The sequence below is a fragment of the Gobio gobio genome (genome assembly GCF_949357685.1).
Source record: "Gobio gobio genome assembly, chromosome: 1".
NCBI classification, from domain to species: domain Eukaryota; kingdom Metazoa; phylum Chordata; class Actinopteri; order Cypriniformes; family Gobionidae; genus Gobio; species Gobio gobio.
The window spans coordinates 64,031,797-64,058,182 of NC_137097.1; the positions used below are offsets into that span (position 1 = coordinate 64,031,797).

At 39.5% G+C, this 26,386-nt stretch overlaps 2 protein-coding genes across 3 annotated transcripts in view; both read left to right on the forward strand.

The window, feature by feature from the left end:
- The first annotated feature begins 157 nt into the window (after window positions 1–157).
- Window positions 158–16,621, forward strand: angptl6 (angiopoietin-like 6). Its single transcript, XM_079834898.1, has 7 exons — window positions 158–549; window positions 2,129–2,651; window positions 3,573–3,710; window positions 3,812–4,019; window positions 9,605–9,798; window positions 14,423–14,693; window positions 14,773–16,621. The coding sequence occupies exons 2-7, from the start codon at window positions 2,169–2,171 to the stop codon at window positions 14,955–14,957; spliced, it is 1,479 nt and encodes a 492-aa protein (XP_079691024.1). The 5' UTR covers window positions 158–549; window positions 2,129–2,168; the 3' UTR covers window positions 14,958–16,621.
- The window catches only part of LOC307137294 (vascular cell adhesion protein 1), a 76,044-nt gene continuing 65,027 nt past the window's right edge, over window positions 15,370–26,386 (forward strand). Inside the window, exons 1-3 of one of the 2 annotated variants that reach the window (XM_079834873.1) lie at window positions 15,370–15,582; window positions 23,836–24,081; window positions 24,166–24,495. In XM_079834873.1, coding sequence (XP_079690999.1) covers window positions 15,528–15,582; window positions 23,836–24,081; window positions 24,166–24,495 — 631 coding nt within the window. In that variant the 5' untranslated portion in view covers window positions 15,370–15,527. The remainder of the gene's footprint in view (window positions 15,583–23,835; window positions 24,082–24,165; window positions 24,496–26,386) is intronic. The other variant, XM_079834874.1, reaches the window with a different exon arrangement.

Here is a 26,386-nt window from a genome sequence, read left to right on the forward strand (position 1 = left end):
CATTCTGTAATAATGCTGCCTTGTTATGGGGGGAAAAAAACATTTAAAAAGAAACTTTAAACTGTATTTCAACACATTGTCCAGTCATGGTCAGTCTGAGTGATGAACACAGGAGTAAAGGAGAGGGTGGTGTGTGTGGGACAGGCAGCGTATGACCAGATAGGAGGGGAGGGCTTGTCTCATTAGGATGGTTTGTAATTATACTCTTCTTTGTTTAGAGATCCTCTGACAGGAGCTGATTTTCCTGCTTTAAAAGTTTACTGTCCGTTAGGGTGTCTCCCTCTGCCCACTGCCTTTGAAGATCTCCTCTGAAGACCAGCCTGGAGCACAGACCAGACATCCACCGCTTCAGTCATCATGTTCAATTATTAACAGCACAGGCCATGTTTAAGTTGTGTTTGGCAATATGATAGTGATTTTTCATTTATATTATAATCTTTTAGTTATATAAGATCAGAAGATCTTGTTTGCATCAGTTGGAGGACAACGTAATGAGTTAAACAAAACCAAAAACAAAAGAGAAGATCATCTGGTGATATAACTGAGAAGGTAAGATAAATATTTGTTCATAGTGTGTTTTATTTTCTCATAATCATGATTCATTTTTCTATGTTTGTTTTTATTTTAGTGAAATAAATGATGTGTCCTTCTGTTGGAAACCTCCTTAGTAGTATTACTTTGATATTTGTATAATGCAGTTTTTTAATAAGTCAAACTTTTTTAAAATACATGTGTGTTGTATATGTTATTATGATAATTTATACCTTTGCTTAACATTTCAACATACTTTTGCTATTAGTTTTGGTAATTTTTTAAATGAGATTTATAATTCCATAGACATCAATGGTTTTTTTAGTTGAGTTGTTTTTAAGTTGTCGTCCCATTCAATGCTTAGACGCTTGCTTTTATGCATTTATGATGTGTGCCAAAGCTGTCATTTTCATCACTATTGACTTTAGCAATTGATTTTGACGATCAGATGAAACGATGGGTTGACTCAGGCTCCGTTTCTGTTGACATGCTAATTAACCCAAGAAATGGCAAAACTGTGTTTTACCCCCCATCGTTAAACAGAAACATCTGGCATGCATCAAAAACTGCAGGCCTCTCCAGTTCCGTTCATGACTGACTGGATGGTTACAATGTTCAAAAAAGCTACAGTGTCTATCTGGTTTAAGCTCACTGGAAAATTAATGCATAATACATTTTTGGCTTTTGGCTTGCTCAGTTGGGGACACCAAATATTCAACTAAATTACTGATCAGCTCATTTCAATTATCTAAAAGTCATAATTAAGAGATAGCATGTTGAAATATGATTTTAAATGTCCTCATTGTTATATAAAAAGTCAAAAATATGATTTTAAAAGTCATAATTGTGAGATAAAAAGTTGAAAATACGACATGATAGTCAAAATTATAAGATAAAATGTTGAAAATATGATTTTAAAAGTCATAATAGTGAGATAAAATGTTGAAAATATGATTTTAAAAGTCATAATAGTGAGATAAAATGTTGAAAATATGATTTTAAAAGTCCTTATTAGATAAAAAGTCAAAAATATGAAATGCGAAGTCATTGTGAGATGAACCATTGAAATTATGATTTAAAAATTCTAAGATAAAAATCAAAATGTTGGATTTAAAGTCAAAATTATGACTTAAAAATCCTAATTATGAGATAAAAGGCTGAAATTAGATGAAAGACATTTAAGAGATGAAATAATGCTTGTTATTGTTTTTTTTTTAAAATACGCTTTTAATTTTTGATTCACACTTATAATAATAATATGTACATTATTGTTTTCATATTGTGCAATATATTTTTTTTACATTTTGAAATCAGTTTACTGTAAAACTTACTTTACCTTTTCATCTAAAACAAAATTAATTTCCTATCATCACTGTAAAGCTGATATGAAGCAACGTGTTGTGAAAAGGGCTATAGGAATAAAGGTGACAAGACATTTTTGCATGTCAGATTCGGTCTAATCATTGAGTTACTAAAGAAAACATGCGAAATAGCTACAATACAATGCATTTAAAATGAAGTTAAACTGTATTAGCAGAGTTCATTTGAGATTTATGCTTGTGTAACTTGCTCAGACTTTGTATTATTTGTTTGTTAGGATTTTGCTGGACAGTTTATTGGAACAGTAAAGCACACTCATGGAGATTCCAGTGACTCGTGCCTTGGTTCTCCTGCTGTTTTTTGGTGGGGCGTGCTTTGTAGAGGGCCGCAAGGAAGACTCTAATGCAGACACCTCCCAGGGTGATGACAGTCACAAAAGGCCATCTCGAGCATCAGAGAATAAGCCGAGCCGCTGTTCCTACACCTTCATCGTACCCCAGCAGAAGTTAACAGGGGCACTTTGCGTGAGCACCAACACGGCCCGTGTCAACCGCTCTGAGATGGCGTCCATGCGCACGCTGCTGGACCAGCAGCAGGAACAGCTGGATACAATGCGTGGGCAGCTGGAGAAGGAAGGCGCACTGACCAATGAGATGAGCGTTCTGCGCCAGGAGAGCGTCAGCATGAACGCCCGCATCACCCAGCTCTACGCCCAACTGCTGAGCGAGATCCTCCAGAAGAAGGATCAGGCTTTGGAGCAACGGCGGCTCGAGAGTTTGGTGTTTAACGCAACATCCCAGGTAGCTTTTCCTACTGTAAAGAAACAGCATTATTGTCTCAGTTGCTTCTCCAGACAGTAGTGAGATTAAATGGAGAGCAAGCAGAGACTTTTCCTTAAAGGGATAGTTCACCCAAGAATGAAAATTAACCCATAATTTACTCACCCTCAAGTCAGGTGTATATGACAGTCTTCTTTCAAACGAATAAAGAGTTATATTACAAAAGTCCAGGCTAATCCAAGCATTAGAATTGGATTCATAGTTGCTCTGTTTTTGAAGTCCATAAAAAGTGCATCTGCCCATCAAATAACGTGCTCCACGCGGCTCTGGGGTGTTAATAAAGGCCTTCTGAAGCGAATCGATGCGTTTGTGTAAGAAAAAATATCCATATTTAAAACTTTATCAAGTAAACTTTCGGCCGACTGCCTTCCCTGTTCAATTTATGGAAAAATTGTTGAAAGTTCCCCTGTCGATCGAAAGACTAACGCGACCAGGTTCGCATCTTGAGTTTCACTTTCAACATTCAACACTTTTCCACAGAAGGCGGTCGGCTGGAGTTTTACTTGATAAAGTTTTAAATATGGATATTTTTCTTACACAAACGCATCGATTCGCTTCAGAAGGCCTTTATTAACACCCCAGAGCCGCGTGGAGCACGTTATTTGATGGGCAGATGCACTTTTTATGGACTTCAAAAACAGAGCAACTATTAAACAAATTCTAATGCTTGGATTAGCCTGGACTTTTTTAATATAACTCAGATTTTATTCGTCTGAAAGAAGACTGTCATATATACCTAGGATGACTTGAGGGTGAGTAAATGATGGGCTAATTTTCATTTTTGGGTGAACTATCCCTTTAAGTCTCCTTTGGACCACTCATGAAGTTTTATACTAAAATTCGGATGACTTTTTGCAACCCTGCGATGGCAAATCCCTACAGGTGCTTCAAGTATCCAGCAGTTACAGAGACCTGGAAAAGAAGTATGACACACTCACTTCTCTAGTGAGCAACCAGAGCCAGCTAATCACACATCTGGAGAAACAGTGCCAGCTCAAGAATCCCGCCAAAACATTGCAGGTAAGAGCCATCTGAGCTTTCATGTTTCTCTTCAGCAATATCCCACATACTCGCAGGTGAAAAAAACTGAAAAGCGAAATTTCTGATGAATTTCTTTACAGGAAGCCACATCACTTCCGGTTCAACAGACAAGTGGTTTTGTGAATGCCAACACAGAGACTAAAGAAGTTGCCAGCAATGTCCAAAGAGACCAAAGTGTCCCTTTGCACCAGGAACAGAGTCGTCAAGAACTGTTGGAGACGTTTGAGGACTCTCCCAGTCCGCCAACAGACACACCTTTCATCAGTTTCCCCGTGACTAAATCTCCAGGTAGCATAAAAATACCTAATGAATTCGCTCTTAAAAATAAAGGTTCCAAAAGTATTTTTTTTTACAGCAATACCAACCACAAAAGAAACATTTTTGGTTCCCCAAGGAACCTTTCATTTACATCATTTACATTTAGTCATTTAGCAGACGCTTTTATCCAAAGCGACTTAAAAATGAGGGCAATAGAAGCAACTAGAGCAGTCAAGGGCAACAATATGCAAGTGCTGTAACAAGTCTCAGTTATTCTAGCACAGAACAGAATTTTCTTTTCTTTTTTTAAAATAAATTAGACAGACAGACAATTTATAGAATGACCTGTTCACCTTTCAGTAAACCGGTTTAAAAGAGCCTTTTTTCTTAGTGTGAAGAACATTTTAATAGTCTAAAAAAACTTTTTTCCAGTATAAGGAACCTTTTGTGCGATTGAAAGATTCCATAGATGTTCAAATTTCTTCATAGAACCATCAATTTCAATCAAGAACCTTTATTTTAACCCTCTCGGGTTCTTTGGGTCAAAAATGACCCGAAGCGTTTTATAATTTTGAAAAAAAAAAAAATCGTCCGAATGGTCCGAAACTTGGTGACTTTATTGGTACTTGTATATGAACACCCCAAAAAATTGGGGACATGATTTGAAAAGTCTAAGTGACTGTAAAAAAAATAGTCACACTGAGGACCTTCAGGTCAAAAATGACCCCCATAGGAAATGAATGGGAAATTGGCAAAAATATGAAAATACAGAGTTTTTTTGTGCATACAATCTACAAATCAGCCAGGATGCAGAAAAAAGGACTCGACAGTGAAGGGGTGAATCTCTAAAACATCAAGAATGCAAAACAGACAAAAAAACTCACACACACACACACACAAAAACACACGCACACACAAATTAACACGTGCCATTCCAAAAGCTAATTGTGTTTTTGTGTGTCTAAGAGTTTTTTTGTCTGTTTTGCACTCTTGATGTTTTCACCCCTTCACTGTTGAGTCCTTTTTATTTCTGCATCCTGGCTGATTTGTAGATTGTATGCACAAAAAAACTCTGTATTTTTGCCAATTTCCCATTCATTTCCTATGGGGGTCATTTTTGACCCGAAGGTCCTGAGTGTGACTATCTTTTTTTACGACCACTTAGACTTTTCAAATCCTGTCCCCTGTTTTTTGGGGTGTTCATATACCAAGTACCAATAAAGTCACCAAGTTTCGGTCCATTCTGATGAAGCTACGATTTTTAAAATAATTTTATAAAACGCTTCATTTTTGACCCAAAGAACCCCAGAGGGTTAAAGAGTGTAGGTTGGCATGTTTTTAGTCAGTTGCTATGCGGTTTATAGGGTGTTGCTTAAGTTGAAAGAGCTCACCCAATGTGGTCCTCCTTCGATTAATTGTATGCCCGTTTTATCATCCACCAAGTGAAAATCTTAGGAAATGCTTAGAAAAGTAACAGCACACCTTACCTCAACAAGCCACCACATGAGATATCATTCATGTCTGCAGCACAAACAGTTTAGGGTTAGGTGTCTGTTTAAAATTATAACATAAAGTATGAGCAATTAGTGACCATTGCCTTAGCAAAAGACTGAGAATCCCAGATATACAAGCCATATGAAACTATCCGTGTTTCCCTTGTAGGAGTTCAATAGCCCTGAGTGTCAGTGACCTGTAGTCAGGAAGCTTTATCTCGGAGCATTCCAAACAGTGTCTTATCAGAGGTGGTGACCCTCATTAGTCTTCACCCGACGTACAGACTGTGAGAGCTGTGCTCCGGCTGAAAGCTGTTTATTAGCACACAGGCAAGTTAATCACCACCTTTATAAAAGCTTTGTGACACAACCCTTGAATTACAATGCAATGCTTTTGCCTCCACCAACCCGAGTGTGAGATTACAGGACGCATGTCGTCTCCATTTAACAGACCCCACTTACACCCGGTGTTATGGCTGCCACGAAACTGTTTTAAAGAACACTCACGCTGACATTTACAATTGAAGAAGGATTTCGAGGTAGATAATTGTATAGAAAAGAGCTGTACAGTGGTTTCGGTCATCTCTTTAAGCAATTTGATAGCTAAAGGGCCTCCTGGGAAGGAATTCAGCATATTTTTATGTTCCCGTTTCTTTCTTGTGTCTTTGTAGCCCCATTTCTACTAAAGGGAAATCTGTTTTTCTTTAGATGGTTTCATAGGTAATGTCTTTAGACATGCATGTTTATTTACATATAAAAAAATCTTAGTCTTGACTTTTGTTTTTGGGGCCTACTAGCAGGGGCGCCGCTAGCAATTTTGGGCCCTATGAAAGAATATGATGTTGGGCACCTTACCACACCAACCTAGCTATCCAAAATCTTTGTCTGCTATTTAATAATACTGACCAATTAAGCTCTGCTCGCTCAAACCAGAATTCCCCAATTGGCTGATGAAACATCGATTAAAATTAAGATACAATTTATACAAAATAAAACTTAATGAAGTGGTCACAATCATGTCTGACCCATCTTATGATGTGTCTTTTCTCTCTCATGCTGTTCACTATTCATATTGACAACATAAATAGACATTATTATACATATAGACATTAAAATAACATTATAATATTTAAACATAAATATAAAACTAACTACCTTTTCTTTATGGCTACAACAATTATAGTAGCCTACAATACAGAGAAATTTCATGTCAGAGTGGGATTTGAGCAAGTCGTTTTAACCGTGAGCGGTTCATGATTGGAGCTTTTTGCTGTATTTTGCCGGAAATGCAGAAATAAGCCATAATTTTGTTATATTTGTAACTCTTTGGTAGATTATACACTTATAATTTGTATTACATTACTACTAGTACTGTTACTACTAATAAAACCAATCTCTGGGGGCCCCAAAAGTGCGTTGGCCCTTAGTAGGCGCCCCTGCCTACTAGAATAGGTTTTCTTGCTTGAATGTTTAAAACGTTTTTCAAAATGTGCACATATTTGACATTGTTGCAGCATCTCTCTTCCCAGTCTGTCAGTAACGCTCTGTTTAGTTCCAGTCTCTATGAAGCCCCTCCTTCCGAAAAGCGCAACGTGCTCTGATTGGTTAGATGGACCAGTGTGTTGTGATTGGTCAACAGCTTTGAGCGTGTTTTGCAAATGTCACGTCCCTTATCGTAACCGCAAGGTTTAACACACTACTTCAAAGCCCCTAAAAGGGACATGGTTAAATGTCAATGCTTTTGCGTCCCCGGAGAAACTTTGCTCGCAAAATGTTTGCGTTCTTCCCCCGAGAAACTTTGCGTTCGATTGCGAAGTTCTTTGGCGGGCGAAGGCAAAGTTTCTCTGGGAAGCGTACGTTTTTGCAAAAGAACACAACGATTTTGCGAACGTGAAGTATCTTGGGTTGAGCGCAAAACTTTTGCGAGAGAACACAAAAGCATTGAAATATTTTTTCCCCTCCTATCTCATATTTTTTTAAATCACCCTGTCCCTTTAGGAGCTCCTGACACTACTAACTTAACCAGGCCTCGCCACTTTTCTTTTTTCTTTTTTCGTATGTACAGGAATTATTTACATGGATAATATTGTGACGTGTCCGTTCCCGGAAGAAAACTCAACTCAATACTACTCAACACCTTTAGAGTGACTTTGTAACTTTGAATACCTTTTTCATGCTCAAACAGCAACACTACACACTAAAGAAAGTTGAAAAAAAAAAAAAAAACATATATATATATATATAAATATAATAGGTTCTTTTTAAAGCTATGACACTTTGCGAAAGCATTCTATCTGGTTTTATTTGAGAGGTGCTATTCATTTTTTAAAGCCAAATACAAGTAACTTTTTTTATTAGCCAAACGCTACAGAGTTGGTTGTGGTAGGAGTTAGTCTCTGAACAGAAATAAAGCACATGTAGACATGTGAGAAGACTTGAAGACTGTGAAATGCAAGGCCAAATTAATTTAAAACATTGTAAAATAATTTTATCTCGTTATTTTAAAAAACCTGAATAGTTTTAATTGCTTACAAATAACATGTGAAGACAATAAAACATTTTTAAATAAAGTTCTAAAAATATAACAAAGCAAACGATTGATTTTATGTTTTGGTCTGTATCTAGAAGAAGGCAGTGATGTGCTGTATAGGTGAAATTCTTTGGCTTGTGGGAGCGGGAATTCCTCTATGGTGAGCTGATAAATGAAGGCTGAGAGCCGCCTGTAAACAGAATACAGATCATGACCTTGCTGCTTTCTGAACCAACAGAGCAGCAGCCCTTCCTTACCGTCTGTCCAACTCCTCCACACTGTCTGTTCATTATAGAGCACTGCCACACGTCTCATGTACTCACACAAATGCTGAATCTAATATCACAAACATAGAAACCACCCATAACTTCTCTAAAAGTTCCAAATCTGCTGATTTTGTTAAACCAAAAAGAGCAGGATCACAAGGTTAGGGATGGAAATGTAAGGGATGGAAATCTTTTGATTCACAAATAAAATCAAGGAAGAAACACCAGGAATATTTCTTAGAAATGGACAGCAAATTAACATGATCCTTCATAAATCATTCAAATATGATGATTTGCTGCTCAAGAAACACGTCCTCTCCAGCAGCTTGAATGTTCCCCGTTGCAATGGCAACCCACAACGGCCACCGGGGCTTATACAGTTTTATAAAGCTATTCATTATTTGTTGTAAAGTGTAAGAATCACCTCAGAAAAATTAATTCTTCTGTCAGGCGCAGTTGAAGCCTAGGACAAACTCTGTCAAGATGAGATGGTGTAGCCAGGCTATGTATGTGTCATTATTCCAACATCATGTTCATAACATGTTACGAAATAAAAAGTTTAATACCTCAGAAAATTAATTTTCCTCTCTTGTCAACACTAGCCTGGTGTGAGCGCGGCGCGCGCTCTTCAGTTGTGGAGGCGCGCGCGCGTGCTGTATATCACGTCACAGAAAGACGTGCACTCAAAGTAATCGGATCAGGTCGTTTACATGGTGGAATTTTTCGTTTGATCGGTTCATAAAAAGGTTTATCCCACCCCTCTCAAACCGATCTTTGTAATACAATTACATTCAGTTTGGCCATTTTTATTCCGATTGAGGTGTTTATATGGAGCCTTTTCATTCGGATTGGACTTTTAAACCGATTACAGTGCTCCATGATGTAAACGCACCAAATGTTGAAAACAGTTGTGCTGCTTCATATTTTTGTGGAAACCATGAAAATTATATATACCATATATATAAAAGTTTGGGGTAAGTAATTCATTAAAATTAATTGATTTATTCAGCAAGGATTGAATGAATCATCCAATAACTATTATTAATAACTGATTACCAATAATAACCCAGCAGCAAATTAGCATATTAGAATGATTTCTGAAGGATCATGTGATGCTGAAGAGTGGAGTAATGATGCTGAATGTAATATTATTGTAATATTATTTCACAACATTTTTACTGTATTTTTGATCAAATAAATGCAGTCTTGGTGAACATAAGAGATTTTTTTTCTCCAAAAAATTCCAACATTTTGACCAGTAGTATACAAGATGGGGATGTGAAAATGTGCTAAATAGGAATGACCAGCACAGTGTCTCTTTTAAAGGGCCGTGGCATGACTGTCATCATGTGCTGGAGTCAGGAGAGAAGACCAGCGGCATCTACCTACTGCGACCACGCAACACTAACCGTCTGCTGCAGGCCTGGTGCGACCAGAGCGGAGATCAAGGTGGCTGGACAGTCATCCAGAGGAGACAGGACGGCTCGGTCAACTTCTTCAGGGCCTGGGATCAGTACAAGGTACATGAAACAAAACACTTGGTAAACTTGATATTATAGAAGTTGTCTTGCTTCACTGCCATTCACAAATCCTCTCTTGTTTCTTCATGGGTTATTAAAGCGTACATCAGATGCGCACTTCAGAATCTAGTAGGTCATCTGGGTACTTTCTGCCTACTGTTTTTGTCTAATATTTAGTTGGAAAGTATGCATATTCAGATGCAACCACAGTAGCAGTGTTGTGTTTCTGAATGAATCAGTTTGTTTGAACAAATCGTTTGCTTGAATAAATACAATGACTCACTCATTAAAGGTCCCATGGCATGAAATTTTCATTTTATGAGGTTTTTCAACATTAATATGAGTTCCCCTAGCCTGAATATTGTCCCCAAGTGGATAGAAATGTTGATCGGTGTAAAACCGAGTTCTGGCTGTCTCTCTCTGCCTTTGAGAAAATGACAGGCCAGACTAGCCAATCCTGAAGTCTCCTGGTTTGACGTCCAAGCAGGAACGGTTACCTCCATTTCCTCCGCCCAGAGAATCTGGCACGCCCATGCAAACGCTCGAGAGATCATGGGTTGTGAACGAGTGAATGCTGGCAGTTTCTCAGTGTTTGGATGTACAAATGAAAACAGAAGTCTTTTTTCAGTTCCTTCTGGTCTGTGATCAGTGATTTCTTATGTGTAGCTAATTATTTATTATTCGTGCACACACTGCAGCTTCTCTCTCTCCCGACAGAACTGTGTTTTCGTGTTTTCTATCTTGTGAGTCAGTGTTTTTGTACGTCCTCGTCGCGTCTATCTGTTCTAAAATGTGCATACAGTCGTTTCTGCTCAACATTAGCAGAGTAACATCTTTAGAGATAAACCTCACACACGCCGAAGCTCGGGCTGCACTGGCCGGTCGGCCTTCAACATCCCCGACCCCCCAGTACTGCATCTGGCCCACAGCGGAGGCACCAAACGCGGGTGAGATTAAGCAGACGGGGGGTAAGCGTGAGCATATCCGGGCTAGCCAGCCTAGCCCCACAATAAACTGGATTACATTCGATTACTGCTGTTGTGTCTTTGTTTGCGCTGTGTACTCAACACTGACGGTTTTCATATGATAGGAACATATCTAAAAATAATGCTATTATCAACACTTACTCGTAACTCGTTCATCTCGACAGCTGTAATGGTACTTTGCATGTGTTACAAAGTTGGTAATGATGAAGAAGGACTCGCTGTGACTGGGACTCGTGTTTATTCAGAACTCTCAGATACAAACACAATAAACTCGCGCTGACTGACAGCGCTCTCATAACTCAGTAGTTACTATAAATAACTTTGTTAGCAATCGCTGAGCTCCGTCTCTGGTACGTTAGTGATGTCCGGTTCGCGAACGATCTTTCTTTTAAACCGGTTCTTTTTAGTGAACCGAATCAGTTCACCAAATCGGACTGAATCGTTCTAAATGGTTCGCGTCTCCAGTCAGCGCTGATCCATAATTTACTAAAGTTACTAACTTTCTGACATGAGTGACAGTCCCTCCGACTAGAAATAGACTAATAACCTGAAGTATATTCTAGTAACTACAACCGTTCACTGAACTGAGACTGACAGAACCGATGTGAAGTGAACTCCGGTCCATCCGTCTCTCTGGCAGCAGCTCGTGCCTCGTAGACCTCGTTAAACCACGCCCCCTCCGCTCATTTCAAATGCAAAGATGTTAGCCAATCACAACAATGGGCGTTTTTACTGAAGTCTCACAGCAGACACGCCTCTTGAAGCAGGGCATTCAGCCACAGGGCAAACATCAGTATTGAAAAAAATGCTTTTTATTTATAAATTATGACATTTTATGACGTAAAAATCATACTAACAATATAAGTACACCTCAGGAAACATTATAAAATAATAGAAAAATGCCATGCCATGGGACCTTTAAGACCTTTATTGACCGTTCGCAAAGACCCGCCCCCTTTAGTTACTGTTGCTATGTCCGACAAGCCATGGCGCTCTCACACCACACACGTTCTCACGTAGAGAAAATACGTCGCGGAGCAAAGAGAGCACTGACAACATGCCGACAGACAGGACAGAGCAAGTTACTTTTGATATGAAACAAAGTCTCAACTTTGAAATTGTCCTTTTGTAAAGAAATTTAAACGATAAATACCGTTTTGTGGCTCTTTTATGTGTCGTGATCGCTGTAGAGCCTCAGTTAAAGCTGCTTGTGAACCGATAATCTTAACCATTGATGTAACTTATTGATATATTAAATTTAAAAAAAAAGTCTTCTTTACCAAGAAATAATATTAAAATCTCTCCCAGGACAGTTCAATTCTATATAATATAATATGAAAAAAATTAAGCGGTTACACTGAGATGGTTCTTAATGTGTTTTTGTACAGTCATTTATTAGTGACAGGCAGCATTAAACCATATTAAATGTTTGTTTATTGCTTATGAATTTCCAAGATTTTCTATATCAGGGGTTGTCAAACTTTTTAATGGCAAGGATCCCTAAACAATCCCCTTGTGAGATCAATTCTTTATTAGGCTTACACTATAATACAATTATAATAGCCTATAATATAATATAAAAATGAATGGAAGTATTTCAACTGATAGTATATTATATCAGTTTAAAATAAATGCTTCAATTGAAGTAATGAAATAGATCTAATAGCTAAATATGTTCATGGGAACATGTGAACTCTTTTATAGTTTTCTAAACATCCCTGAAACCCAAACCACACACACATCTATTTAAACTGATGTGTGTTACTTAGGTGTTTAGAGTTTGCACGCTACACTTGTGGTGGGTGTGTAACTGTAAATGTCTGTTTTGTTACCGTGCTGTGTCCATCATCTGTTATTCCAGCACTTAATCAAGCCACTCTTCTTTAAAACATGATGAGGTTTTATTCCACGTCTTTGCGTTTCTCGTTGCCTCTCGTTTTGAGCTATTTGGACCGCGAACACAACCCACTGCTATGTGCTCACACGCTACATCATTGTCTTTCTATGAAGCCTGTAAACCACATTCACCGGTCCTAACACGATAGCGATACTTACTCTAGCGGTAGAACAGAGCACTGCAATTATTTCTCATTTAAACTACAATCAAATGGTTTTCTCTCCACATTTCGCGTCTGTGTGTATCGCCTGCGCGGCATTTTATTCTTTCTGCGCGGCCGCGCAGGTGCGCAGATTAGAGGGAACATTGCTCCTGACTGCTTTGTCGGACAAAACGGCAGATTCGGCGATGTGAATGGTCAGATCGCCTGTCAATCAAACTAGCGGCGAAGGGTGAATTGTTCAAAGGCCTTTCGCAACTGATGGTCTCTCAACTGTTGCGTTCCAAATTTTGGTGAGATAATGCTAGCCTAGCTCCGCCCTCCTATGTACTTCCGCTCAATTTTCATTTTCCTTCAGTACTCCGTCTGGGACTGCTGTATAGTCTTAGGTTTTCTCCAAACAAATTTTTACCGGTCCAATCAGCGAACAGAGGGAGTGGCTGAGAACGATGACGTTGATGTTGTGCGCTAGTTTGAGTTGTAGTTCAGTAATGGCGGCGCAGAAAGATGCGAGCGAAGCCTTTCATTCCGTTGTGGCATCGCTGCCAAATATCCAGAAGTTAAAACCGGAGCAAGAACAATCTTTGTTGAGTTTTTTTGGTGGCCATGATGTCAAAGTTTGATTTTCCAGCTCGCTCCGTTAGTGGTGAAGGAGTTGGCTGAAGCCCCGGCAATTGTTTCTCGTGCGGTCGGAATGTATTGTCATCATTTACAGGGGCTAGTCAGTGATTTTATTGCCGTCCGTCTCCCACCACCCGCGTAAAAATCCCAGGCCGAATTACCTACTGTTTTAGACAAACGCCAAGGTCATGTGGTCATTTAATTGCTGTCCGAATCCACATCTCTGAGTTTTCAAGAATATATCACTTCAAAATTTACTGTTTATATCCTTTTTGACCCCTGCAGAGCACCGTGCGGTTGTAATTTGGATGCATTTCTAGTCTTGTATTTCTTTCAATGCTGGCAAGTATTTTCAAGAGCAATATATTTCATCACCGCTCAAAAAATAAAAGGAAGAAAAGCACGTAAACATTTGAATTGGGCCGTTATTTACGGCAGCATTTATTCTTATCATACCAAGCATATGATATTTTATTTACAGCATACACTCATGTTACGGACCACGTGAGCAGCGCGTTCCCGATCACAAAACTCTCCCCTCCAACGTGAATAAAGCACAATGCGATTGCACAAGGTTTTATCGCCGAGGTGGCTGCACATTTATTTTTACGGACTTCCATGTGAGAAATAAAGGCGAACGGCGCATGACATACGTCACGACCAAACGTTAGCGATTGGTTATGGCAGATCCAGAGTGGCTCTGGGCAGATCCAATAGTTTTAAACTTCAACAGAGCTCCCGCCTTCAAGGAAGTAAGCGCTTGTCAATGGAGAGCGGCCAGACTCTCGCTCTGTACAAATGAAATGTACGAGAATCTGGTAGGACCAGGCTAAGATAATACCACATAAGCTGCAAAAACAGGGTCCACGGGGCGCTCATGAGCAAAATAATTAGTATTTTAAATGCACAAAATGTACTTTTTAACGCAAAATGAAATGCATAACTATTTCCTATACACAGCAAGGCTTTGGGAATCTGGATGGAGAATATTGGCTGGGTTTGGAGCACCTGCACTGGCTCACCTCTCAGGCCACCTATAAGCTGCGAGTAGCTATGGAAGACTGGCAAGGACGGCAGGTGTATGCGGAGTACGACAGCTTTCGGGTAGAAGCGGAGAGTGACTGGTATCGTCTACGATTAGGCAGTTACCAAGGCAGTGCAGGAGACTCCCTCTCATGGCACAACAATAAAGCATTCACCACTCTGGACCGCGATAAGGATGGCTACACAGGTGAACAGTCGTCGTCCCCCAACCGCCTCTTTTCTGTCCTTAAAAACTATTTTAAAGCCACATTCTCTGTCCTCCATAGGTAACTGCGCTCATTACCAGAAGGGCGGTTGGTGGTACCACATGTGTGCCCACTCTAACCTTAATGGTGTGTGGTACAGAGGTGGCCATTACAGAAGTCGGTATCAGGATGGTGTTTACTGGGCGGAGTTCCACGGAGGCTCGTACTCCCTAAAGAAAGTGGCCATGATGATTAAACCTGCCTAAGCTGAACCGAAACTACTACTCACAAAGATAGGACAATGAGCTCTAAATGTTCTTGTGGAGCTTCAGGTTATTTCATTGCTGAAGTTTTCTTAATGTCAATGGAACAAAGACATGATTTGAATATGTCTGATTTAGTTTTGGTTTATTTGCATTAGACTGTATTGTTTAAACTGTCAAAATATAAACGTCTTATTTTTTAATAATTGTGTATAAAATGTACATATTTTTAGTCACTACCAGAGTATCAGCCAAACTTCTATTTTTTTGTTCTTTTTTCCTTTAAATAAAAGTAAAACAATATTACAGTATTCATTTATAAAAAAGTTATCAATTTATATTTTTTTGTGTCATATTATTTTTAGAAAATATTGCCTCACACTTGTGGGTTTCCTCTTTCAAACTGAGTTCGAGCAGGATTTCCTGTTCAATTTTCACCTTCTTAAGACGCATCACACTCTCCTCACAGTTAGAAGAAAATAAATCCTTTTCAACAGTAAATGTGACTCTGCATCTATCATCCACCAGCATCCTTACCGCTTCACTGTTGCTTATCGTTTGTATGTGCCGACAATGCTTCAGCTTCAACAGTTGATAGGTCTCTTGCTGATCATCCTTGCTCATGCTGGTAAGTTCTCACCATTTTGTCTTTTCTGAGTACCTCATCTCTTTTCATGGCTAAAAGGCCAAAAAAGTCCTCCTGGGTTTGAGTTCATAATAATGTTTGTAACCCTGTTTCTTTGTAGCCCTATGTCTACTAAAACTGAATGTTTTTCTTTAGATGCTCTCATAGATGATGTTGTTAAATCTGAATATTCTTTTGCATATAAATTGTTTTAAAGCTATGGCACTTTGCAAAGTGTTCCATTTGATTTTATCCGAGAGGTGATACTCATTTCTAAAGCAAGTACCTTTAGCCAAACACTGCTTTGTAACTTTTGAAAATGTTTAAAAAGGTGTGCCATTTGTTAAGTCTCTTAACAGAAACTAAAAGCACATGCAGACAGTCCTTCAAGTCGGTTTCACACTTCTAACGCCCAAAAGTTTCACACATGTTGACCTATAATTTTCTTCTGTACTCAAGGGTGGGAACATGTGAATTATATATTTCCTGTTAACCCGAATAAGTTTGCAAACTAAAAAAAATTGAGGCAATCAGTTGTAAGTAAGCAGAAATTGGAGTTTTTTTTGTAATCATACATTTTAAATGCTCTGAACTTGAAATATTTCAGTGAGCCAATTCATTTTACTTAAAAATCTAAATTTTTAGTAGTGGAAACTTGACTGGCTTTAACTTCAATAAATGCTACCTTGCTAACTGTCACATGTCTGTCTTGTCTTGTTTAGCACATGTGGTGTTTTGGGTATTTTGTGTCATGTGTGCTCCTGTCTTCTGTATTGACCCCACCCCTCTTTGTTATCTGATTATTGGTTAATTTGCCCCACCTGTTTCTTTTCCATTACCTGCCTGATTTTGTCACCATTTATATTCCTTGCGTGTCTACAGTCCGGTGCTTGATCGTTGTCTTTCGTGGTTTGGTTTGTTTTCCTGTTTTCTCGTGTCCTGTTCCCGATCCTGGTATGTTTCTTGTTAGCTATGTTTGATTTTCCCCCTCGTGGGTTTTGTTTTGTGTCTATTTTTATTCATTAAATACTGTTTTCCCTGCAATTGAGTCCTCACTCACCTTGTGGTCGAAATACAATAAGTACAGCCTATTGACGTTTATACTGTCTGTGACTTGGATTGGTAGGTACATGGCCAAAATCTTAAATCTTACTGTGTGACCTGGATAGGCTACTATTTATTCCGGACATGGCCATAGAACATCGTCTGGTCTGGATTTGTAAAATGTCCTGGGCTAACAAACATGAACAGCAACATCTTCAGAAAGACAGACAGAGACTCTGAAATGGAAGCACTTGATATTTTCCATTACCAGTCAGAACACAGAAAAGAAGCCACGCCTTGGCTACAATGGACGTGATGAATTTGAAACGAGACCACAATTTCACTTCACATTCATATTTCCTATTTGTACATGCACAACATGTGACAAACGCTTAAAATACAACACGTTTCAAAGATCAAAAATAGAACGAGGTGTCGGTTACAATAGAACATTTTGTTGCGTATGTATTAATACATAAATGTAAAAATAAATAAATGTAGAAATGAATAAATGTGGAAATAAATAAAAGAATAAATAAATATGGAAAAAAATAAATATATACATAAATAAGGAAATAAATGTATAAATAATTGTTTAATTTTGGGATTTTTTGCTTTTAAATGTATATTTATTTATTTTTGCTTTTTTACAATTATTTGTATATTTATTTATGTATTTATTTATAATATTAGCAGCTTTGGAATTCCATAGTACACAGCCTTGACGCAGTTTTGAGCAATCTCTTGCCACAAGTTACAACCCATGTAAATACTGCAAAAACTTTTTTAAATGTGCACTGAAAAAAAAACAATAAGTAAGATTTACTTAATTTTTCTATGGCAAGTTTTTGCGCACTTATTTTTAAAGTAAGTTTCACATATGGAATTAAGTAAACTACTTAACTAAGTTAAGTAAAATTAACAAAGAAAATAATTTTAACTTGGCCAGTAAAAGGTTGAAAAATTTCTACTAAGTGGAAGTTTCCTTTGCAATACATTTGACTAAAAATAAATAACATTGAATTAAACCACACTTTTAAAGTGTATGCTTTACTTAAAAAATATCTAAGTAAATAACACTATATATATTATTTTATTTTACTGCCTTTACTAAAGTGCTAATTTTCGAATTCGGCATTCAATAAAATTATTATTAAAGGGTTAGTTCACCCAAAAATGAAAATTATGTCATTAATTACTCACCCTCATGTCGTTCGACACCCGTAAGACCTCCGTTCATCTTCAGACACAAATGAAGATATTTTTGTTGAAAGCTGATGGCTGAGAAAGGCTTCAGATAGGCCTCCATTGGCATTCAGTATATTTACACTCCCAAGACCCATAAAAGGCACTTAAAACGTCGTTACAAAGTCCATCTCACCACAGTGACTCTACAATAATTTTGCGACGACAATAGTTTTTGTGCGCAAAAAAAAATAAAAATAACACCTTTATCCAACTTGTTCTTGTCTTCCGTGTGTGCCTCCACGACGCATGCGCGATAATTTTTTTTGTGCACAAAAACTATTGTCGTCGCATCGTAAAATTATTGTAGAGCCACTGTGGTGAGATGGACTTTGTAACGACGTTTTAAGTGCCTTTTATGGGTCTATTAATGTACTGAATGCCAATGGAGGCCTATCTGAAGCCTTTCAGAGCCATCAGCTTTCAACTAAAATATCTTCATTTGTGTTCCGAATATGAACGGAGGTCTTACGGGTGTCGAACGACATGAGGGTGAGTAATTAATGACAGAATTTTCATTTTTGGGTGAACTAACCCTTTAATGAAAAAATAAATCATGAATCTGTTAGTCTTGACTTGACTGGCAAAGCTACGATTCGACTTACCCAAACGTGAGCAGCACCCGATGATGGAGAGAGAGCGGCCAGGTCGAGCAGACAAAATTGAAACAACATAGAAGTTTGTAAAAAACAAACAAGAAACTATAGCCTTGCAATGGCCAATCAGAGGTGTTGAAGTTAGAATCCACTCACCGCTGGAGTTTTTGTCCAGTGCCGAGTGCACATGCGCTAATACTCTCTAAGTGTAGACATATTTCAGCTTCACTGATTAAGAACTTTGTGAGATCACGTTCATTGAATGAGTGACAGCTTTTAGTGATTATAAAGGGAGCGCTCTTTGCATGCTGTCTAGGCGATAAAAAGATTATTAACAGGCCTATGACATATTCAGAATTTGAATAATACTTTTGTTTTCTATTCTTGAAAATATTTTTGTATCGAAATCAGGCTAATATAAACGTCAGGAAAAATTGGTAAGTTGTAAGGAACACTATATCAAGTCCAAACCTTTAGGTTAAAATGATAACCGTTTTTTTTGTATTTATTTTTTTACTTGTGTTTCCCCTATTAAAATCCAATCATACAGCAGATCTTCTGCCACTCAGTCCCGGCTAAGGGGGCGTGTTCCGACGGGAAAGTGTCGGCGATGCATACATTTGTTTTTTGCTAAGGAAACATTCGCATTACCTCAACTTTAAAGTCCCAGTGAACCGGAAGTTGCAACCGACTTTATTTCAGTGATTTGACGTATTTCCGAGAGAAACGGAAAACTAAATGAGCAGAACAGAGGGCGTGGTTTGTTTTTTCCTCCCTGTGACCTGATTGGATATAGAAACGTAGGCGTTTCATTAAAAAAAACGCAACTCCTCGCCATCTCTGTTTATTAGCTCGCGGGCAGTTGGATGGGCGTGTTTAATGATGGCATGTCGGTGTCGAAGCCCAAGCCGTCATACAGACGTCATCAAAAAAGGCCTACCAATGTAGAGGGGAGGAGCATTTTCAGATTTTGATTAAAGATTACGAAGCCAAATAATTTTTTGATGCGGATTGACTTGCACGGATGGATTGTTCACCACAAAACTAGCAATTTGCGCTAACAAAGTAAATATGATCAATTTTGATTTCACGAGGACTTTAACAAACTTTTTCCCAACTTTTCCCAAAAAGGCAGGAAAAACTTAGGTAAATAAAAAAATAATAATAAAAAAAGGTACATAACATTGTCTTTCCTAACCTGCTCATCACCGTATCCTCTTGGGTTGCTCACTCGTGCTGAACTTGAAATATTACCGCTCGCTTCTACTGGAGGTCTGTGCACAAACCAGTGCCAAACCGCTTCACCAGAAACCCCGCCCTGCAGCTTATTTCATTGGTTAAGGTTACAGTGACGGGTAGGTTTAGGGATCAGTGTTTGGTCAGTACTGTGATTGACATGACCAATAAAATCATTAATCATCGAGCTGTTCAGAATAGCGCAGACTGTTTGTGTCAGAGCGGCGAAGTAAAAGTCACCTCTTTGTCATTGTGAAAAGTGCTTTTCAGCTTGCACATCAGGGGTGGCCAGAGGGGTGGCCAAGCTTCAAACAGGGGTGGCCATGGCCACCCCTTAACTACGCCCCTGCCAAGATGGCAACGGCCAGCTCGTCCATAATTTGCGCTTCAAAACTGCTCCTCAGAATCCAATGGGTGACGTCACGGACACAACGTCCATATTTTTTTTTACAGTCTATGCTTCAAGTGCAGGTCAGTTTCATCTGTAAATACTGTACTTTCATTGAACTGCTAGCGAATGTTAGCGGTAGCGCCCCTTTTACTATCGTCACTTAATTCATATTATGTTAAGTTGTAAAGTTACAGTAGTAATTTAGCAGACAACTATTCACAATTATATTGTAGGTAACGTTATTGGGAGCGGGGAGACAGAAGTGATAGTGCAGACATCAACAAACAATAATGCAATAACATTTTATTAGGATTTTTTAAAATAGATACAGTCAAAATGTAGTTTATTATTGAATACATGGTGACACTTTACAGTAAGGTTGTATTAGTTAACATTAGTTATTAATGAATTAGTTAACATGAACTAACCATGAACAACACCTCTGTTCAGCATTAGTTAATCTGTGTTACCGTTAGTTCATATCCAGCTGTTCATGGTTTGTTCATGTTAGTTCACCAGTGCATTAACTGATGTTAACAAGATCTTAATAATGCATTAGTAAATGTTTAAATTAACATTAACAAAGATAAATAAATGCTTTATAAATGCAGTTCATTATTAGTTCATGTTAACTAATGTAGTTAACGAATGGATCTTATTATAAAGTGCTACCGAATACATTTTGACATTTTTGTAATTACTTTTTGTACATATTGTATGCAATATAGTGTTGCTAAATTTTTGGATATTTAATTAAATTTGAACATAAAATCAACATTTTGTCTTAAATATAATACTTTGATTTTTACTAAAATAGATGTAGATTCTGGGCAAACATAATAAGGTGGTTGATTTTCACCAAGGTGGAGACAGTTCTGTTTGTAACATGAGGCTAGAAAAAGGGACATGTGAAGAAGAGACAGGTGCGAGAAAAATACACTACGTTATACATGCATACATATATTAATATAATGTATGTTTTAGTTTAAATTTCCAATAACACTACTCTAAAAAAAAAGGCTCGTAATCATAGGGGAACCTTTTTTAGTGCTATATAGCACCAATTTTGGTGCTTCAGTGGTTCTTCAGAGGTGCTATATAGCACCTTAGTAAAATAACCTCTGAAGAACCGCTGAAGAACCTCTGAAGAACCGCTGAAGAACCACTGAAGCACCAAAATTGGTGCTATATAGCACTAAAAAAGGTTCCCCTATGATTACGAGCCAAGAACCATTTTTGGTGCAATATAGAACCTTTTTTTTTTTTGAGTGTAGTTCTCCTCTTTACTTAGTGTATGAGGCTGATGATCCTGGTAGAAGGCAGATACAGAGAGATATTAGGGAAAATTAAGAAAAGGAAAAGGGAAGTGAGGGTACCTTTCAAGATAAAGCCTTTAATTATTTAGGGGAAAAATAGGGTTGTCCATGTTTCTAAATTCTAAATTTGGCCTGAAATTGTGTCCCAGTCCGGCCCTGCCACAAACAGTGAGTAACAGTGTTCATTAATGCCTGATCTGTGATCAGTGATTTCTGATGTGTAGCTAATCATTCAAGTTCACACAGACTTTCTTTCTAAATCGTTTAATACTGTTTATGCATCAGCGAATCAAGCCAGTGACTAAACCATCAACTTCACATGGTTTCTCTTAGTAGCATGAAACAAATCTGTTATTTAAATTGGGATTAAACTACAGAGAGTGATCAGAGAACACTCTCTTTATAATGTTCGGAGCTGTCAATCACACATCGCGAGTGTATCTGCACACTTGCCCAAACTCCCGTTATAATGAATGACGCTGTTATGCTACACAACGAAGCTCTTACTGTATTCATATGGATATTGTGTTTGCTGTTAGTTGTGGTGAAAACATTTTGTGAGAGAAATAGCGTTGCAATGACGAGATCACTGCATTCACACGATCAACAGACTGCCTGTCTACTCAATGCTCATCACTGCAGCCTTTCATGTGATGGGAAAAGAAAAATAATGCTATAAATCGACACTTTCACGATTCGTTCATCTTGACAGCTGTAATAATAAAGAAACAGTAAAAGTATTCGAGAGGGGTTCCACCAAGCCTGTAGTGCTCCAGTCAGAAATTGAAGCTTCCGCGCCTCGATCGCCCCCCGGTGGCCGGTCCCAGTATAGCTCCTAAACCCCACCCCTCCATGTATTTGAATGGGCGCGAGACACACTAAACAATTTAATTACACTTCAAATAATTGTTTCCTTAAGATGGTTTCTGTCCTTTTAGGCAGTTTTTATTACAATAATTTCATTTCAAGTGTTCGTTTTTTAAATAAGTTTAGTTTTAGTGAGTTATTTGATGCTATAAAAACGGGGGGTGTGACGTCATGATTGACAGCTGAGATTGACGGCTTCTCTGAGTGAAGTTGTCACTGAGGCACTAACGGACTTTTTTCTGGATTTTTGGGAGGAGATTGGAGCTTTAGCTTTAATTTCTACATTTCCATAACTGTTTATTTCACACCAACATAATTAATTGTTCTGCATCTGTGAGAGTGTGGGCGGGCTCTTGATAATCGCGCCTCTACTTCCTGTTCTCTACTGCGCAACTCCGGTCCCGAGATGTCAGCGCCGTGAGCGGGCCTATGAAAGCTTCAACTATGGTCAGCGGAAGTCAATGAAGTCGCGTCGTCCATATTTTTTTACGGTCTATGGGTTCCACATGTAATACGCATTTCAAATCCAAAGATGCCAGCCAATCACAGCAGTGGGCGTTTCCACTGAAGTCTCACAGCAGACACACCCCTTCAAACAGAGCATTCAAGCCAGAGGGAAAACAGCAGGATAGAAAAATGCCTTTTATTTCTAAATTATGACATTTTATGATGTAAAAATCCTACCAACAATATATGAGTACACCTCAGGAAACATTATAAAAACAATTTAAAAAATCCACGTCATGGGACCTTTAAAATGTGTCAAGTTTTGAGTACTCGAAAGAAAAAGAAAGTTGTAAATACTCTCACTTGTTTAGTTTGAGTTGGCTCTACTCAAACAAATTCATTATTTTTGAGTGTTTACAGTGTATAGGGCATCTTTAAAGGTATTTTGATGGGAGGTGGTTGTTTTCTAGCTTAGAAAAAAAATGGCACAGCTGTCCTCAACAAGCCACGTGATTTATAATATTTGCTGGATATTAATACATCTGAACACCTGGATCAGTTATGTACCAGAGAGAAAGATTTAGAGTATGCGGGTGGTTTGTTTCCTATAGCCACAAGTATGAGCAAAAGAAAAACAATGTTTGCCTTAACAACCACTATAAACACACCAAACCACTACAGTCAAAATGACTCAGTAGCTCCACAGAGGAAATAATGTCATACTGATTTAGAACGATATAAGTGTGAGTGTGTGTGTATGTATATATATATATATATATATACACACTCACCCTTATATTGTTCTAAATAAATATAAGGTATATATACACCTTATACTATACACTGCATATAGCCTATGCTATTCCTCTCTTTGGGTAAATACAAGCCACACAATTCATAAAACATAAATGCAAAATTCTAGAAATTTTGTTACATCAAGGCAGAACAAAGAATTAAGTCAGAAAAGTCAATTGAGCAAAGTCAGTTAGGAGTTCAGTTGTTTGTTTTCTTAATGAAAATCTTAACTTAACTAAATCTTTATGAACTCCAATACTACTACTTTTCAGATGAATCAGTTTTATCAGAATGCACTGTCTTTGTTCTCTCTTGACAGACTACTGTCCCATTTTCTTCGACCCTCCTGAGGTGGTGGTTAAATATGAAGCTTCATTCTCAGTGAACTGCTCCACCAACATGACAGACAATTTTGGCTTGAGTTGGGAGGGATATAATGACATAGATCTGATCCCTGCCGAGATCTCTGAAAGGCGAAGTGTGATGGACTGGGAGATGCAGCTAACCTGTTACATTGAAACGAACAAAACAAAGTGTTCACAGAATCTGCCACTTATTATTTACAGTGAGTTTTTTTTAAATCTCAGATTATTTTCTGTAATTCATTCAGGACTGTGGAAATCAATACCTCTGAAATCTTCCTCCACAGAGACTCCAGACAGTGTGTCCATCAGCACTGTGAATCACAATGGACCAATGATGGCGGGAAACCAGTATGAGCTCCAGTGTGACGTTCTCAATGTGGCTCCTGTTCAGTATCTCACTGTCAAATGGTACAAAGGACAGACTCTGGTGAATCAAACCAACTTCACTGGCACCATCAAGACTCCAGTCAGTAAAACATCTAAACTCCTGATCCGTCCAGACAGAGCTGATGATGGGGCTCAGTACAGGTGTGAAGCAGAGCTGGAACTGGGAGAAGAAGGACCTCAACCTCCTCCTAAAGTCTCATCAGATCCTCTCAACATTACTGTATATTGTAAGTAAGATCCGTCAGCTTCTATGATTAATCTTTTAAGAACATCTGTTGTCCAAACCAGGCTTTTAGTGGTTGTAGCACTTACCATGTGACACAGGGGCTGCATCTGAAATCGCATACTTCCCTATATATAGTAGGTGGGATGGGGGAGAGATGGGAGAGGATTTGTGAATGGTAGTGAAGCGACATAACTGATGCTGGTCACATGATATTGACAACATGGCGAATGTTTGATTTAATTAAATCTATATTTTTTAATTCATACACCCTCATAAATGTATTCAAAGTAACTTTCTCTCCCACTTGCAACCTCTTCTCTTCTCTTCTCTTCTCTTCTCTTCTCTTCTCTTCTCTTCTCTTCTCTTCTCTTCTCTTCTCTTCTCTTCTCTTCTCTTCTCTTCTCTTCTCTTCTCTTCTCTTCTCTTCTCTTCTCTTCTCTTCTCTTCTCTTCTCTTCTCTTCTCTTCTCTTCTCTTCTCTTCTCTTCTCTTCTCTTCTCTTCTCTTCTCTTCGGCATGAGAGCGGGGCAACCGGTCACAGACTGTTGGTTGAATGTCTGATTTGCACACAAAAATAGGAAACACTTCAGTAGTGTAACGAAGATCCACTGGAGGCAAGTTGAAGGACCCAAGTGCAGTTTATTTATCTTAACATAAAACAAAGACTTGACTTGACAATAACGAAACTCACCAACAGCGGGTTACAACATTCAATACTTGACCAAGACACATGGTAAACATGAGGGCTTAAATACACACACAGACTAATGACAAGACAAGTGACACCTGTGAACAGTGATGAGACAATGAACCAATGACAGGACAAGACACAAGATCACATGAGGGCATGGGAGTCACATGACAAGACCAGGAAGTGCACGACAAGACTGTGAACATGACAAACTCAAACATAACCATGAACATAAACTGAAAACAGAACCAAGAACAATGAACATGAACCATCACCAAAACACCCTGTGACAGATCCCCCCCTCTATGGGCGGCCCCTGACGCCCAAACAATACCATAACACCCATGGCCTAACCGAGAGTCTTAACAAAAAGTCTTGGGGGGCGGTCTTGGGGGAGGGATGGTGGGCCAGGCCCGTGCAGGGGCACCGGACCCAGACATGACCTGGACGGGCCTGGGAGCGTGGGCGGACCTGGACCCTGAGGCGTGGGCGGACCTGGACCCTGAGGCGTGGGCGGACCTGGACCCTGAGGCGTGGGTGGACCTGGACCCTGAGGCGTGGGCGGACCTGGACCCTGAGGCGTGGGCGGACCTGGACCCTGAGGCGTGGGCGGACCTGGACCCTCAGGCGTGGGCGGACCTGGACCCTGAGGCGTGGGCGGACTTGGACCCTGTGGCGTGGGCGGACCTGGACCCTGTGGCGTGGGAGGACCTGGACCCTGTGGCGTGGGAGGACCTGGACCCTGTGGCGTGGGAGGACCTGGACCCTGTGGCGTGGGAGGACCTGGACCCTGTGGCGTGGGCGGACCTGGACCCTGTGGCGTGGGAGGACCTGGACCCTGTGGCGTGGGAGGACCTGGACCCTGTGGCGTGGGAGGACCTGGACCCTGTGGCGTGGGCGGCCATGGCGGCAACGGCAGTTCACCGGGCCGTTGCAATTTTCTTGGGCGGGACAGCGGACGGGCCGTGGGCTGGAGCCTGGACGGGGCCGTGGGCTGGAGCCTGGACGGGGCCGTGGGCTGGAGCCTGGACGTGGCCGTGGGCTGGAGCCTGGACGTGGCCGTGGGCTGGAGCCTGGACGGGGCCGTGGGCTGGAGCCTGGACGTGGGCTGGAGCCTGGACGTGGACGTGGGCTGGAGCCTGGACGTGGCCGTGGGCTGGAGCCTGGACGTGGCCGTGGGCTGGAGCCTGGACGTGGGCTGG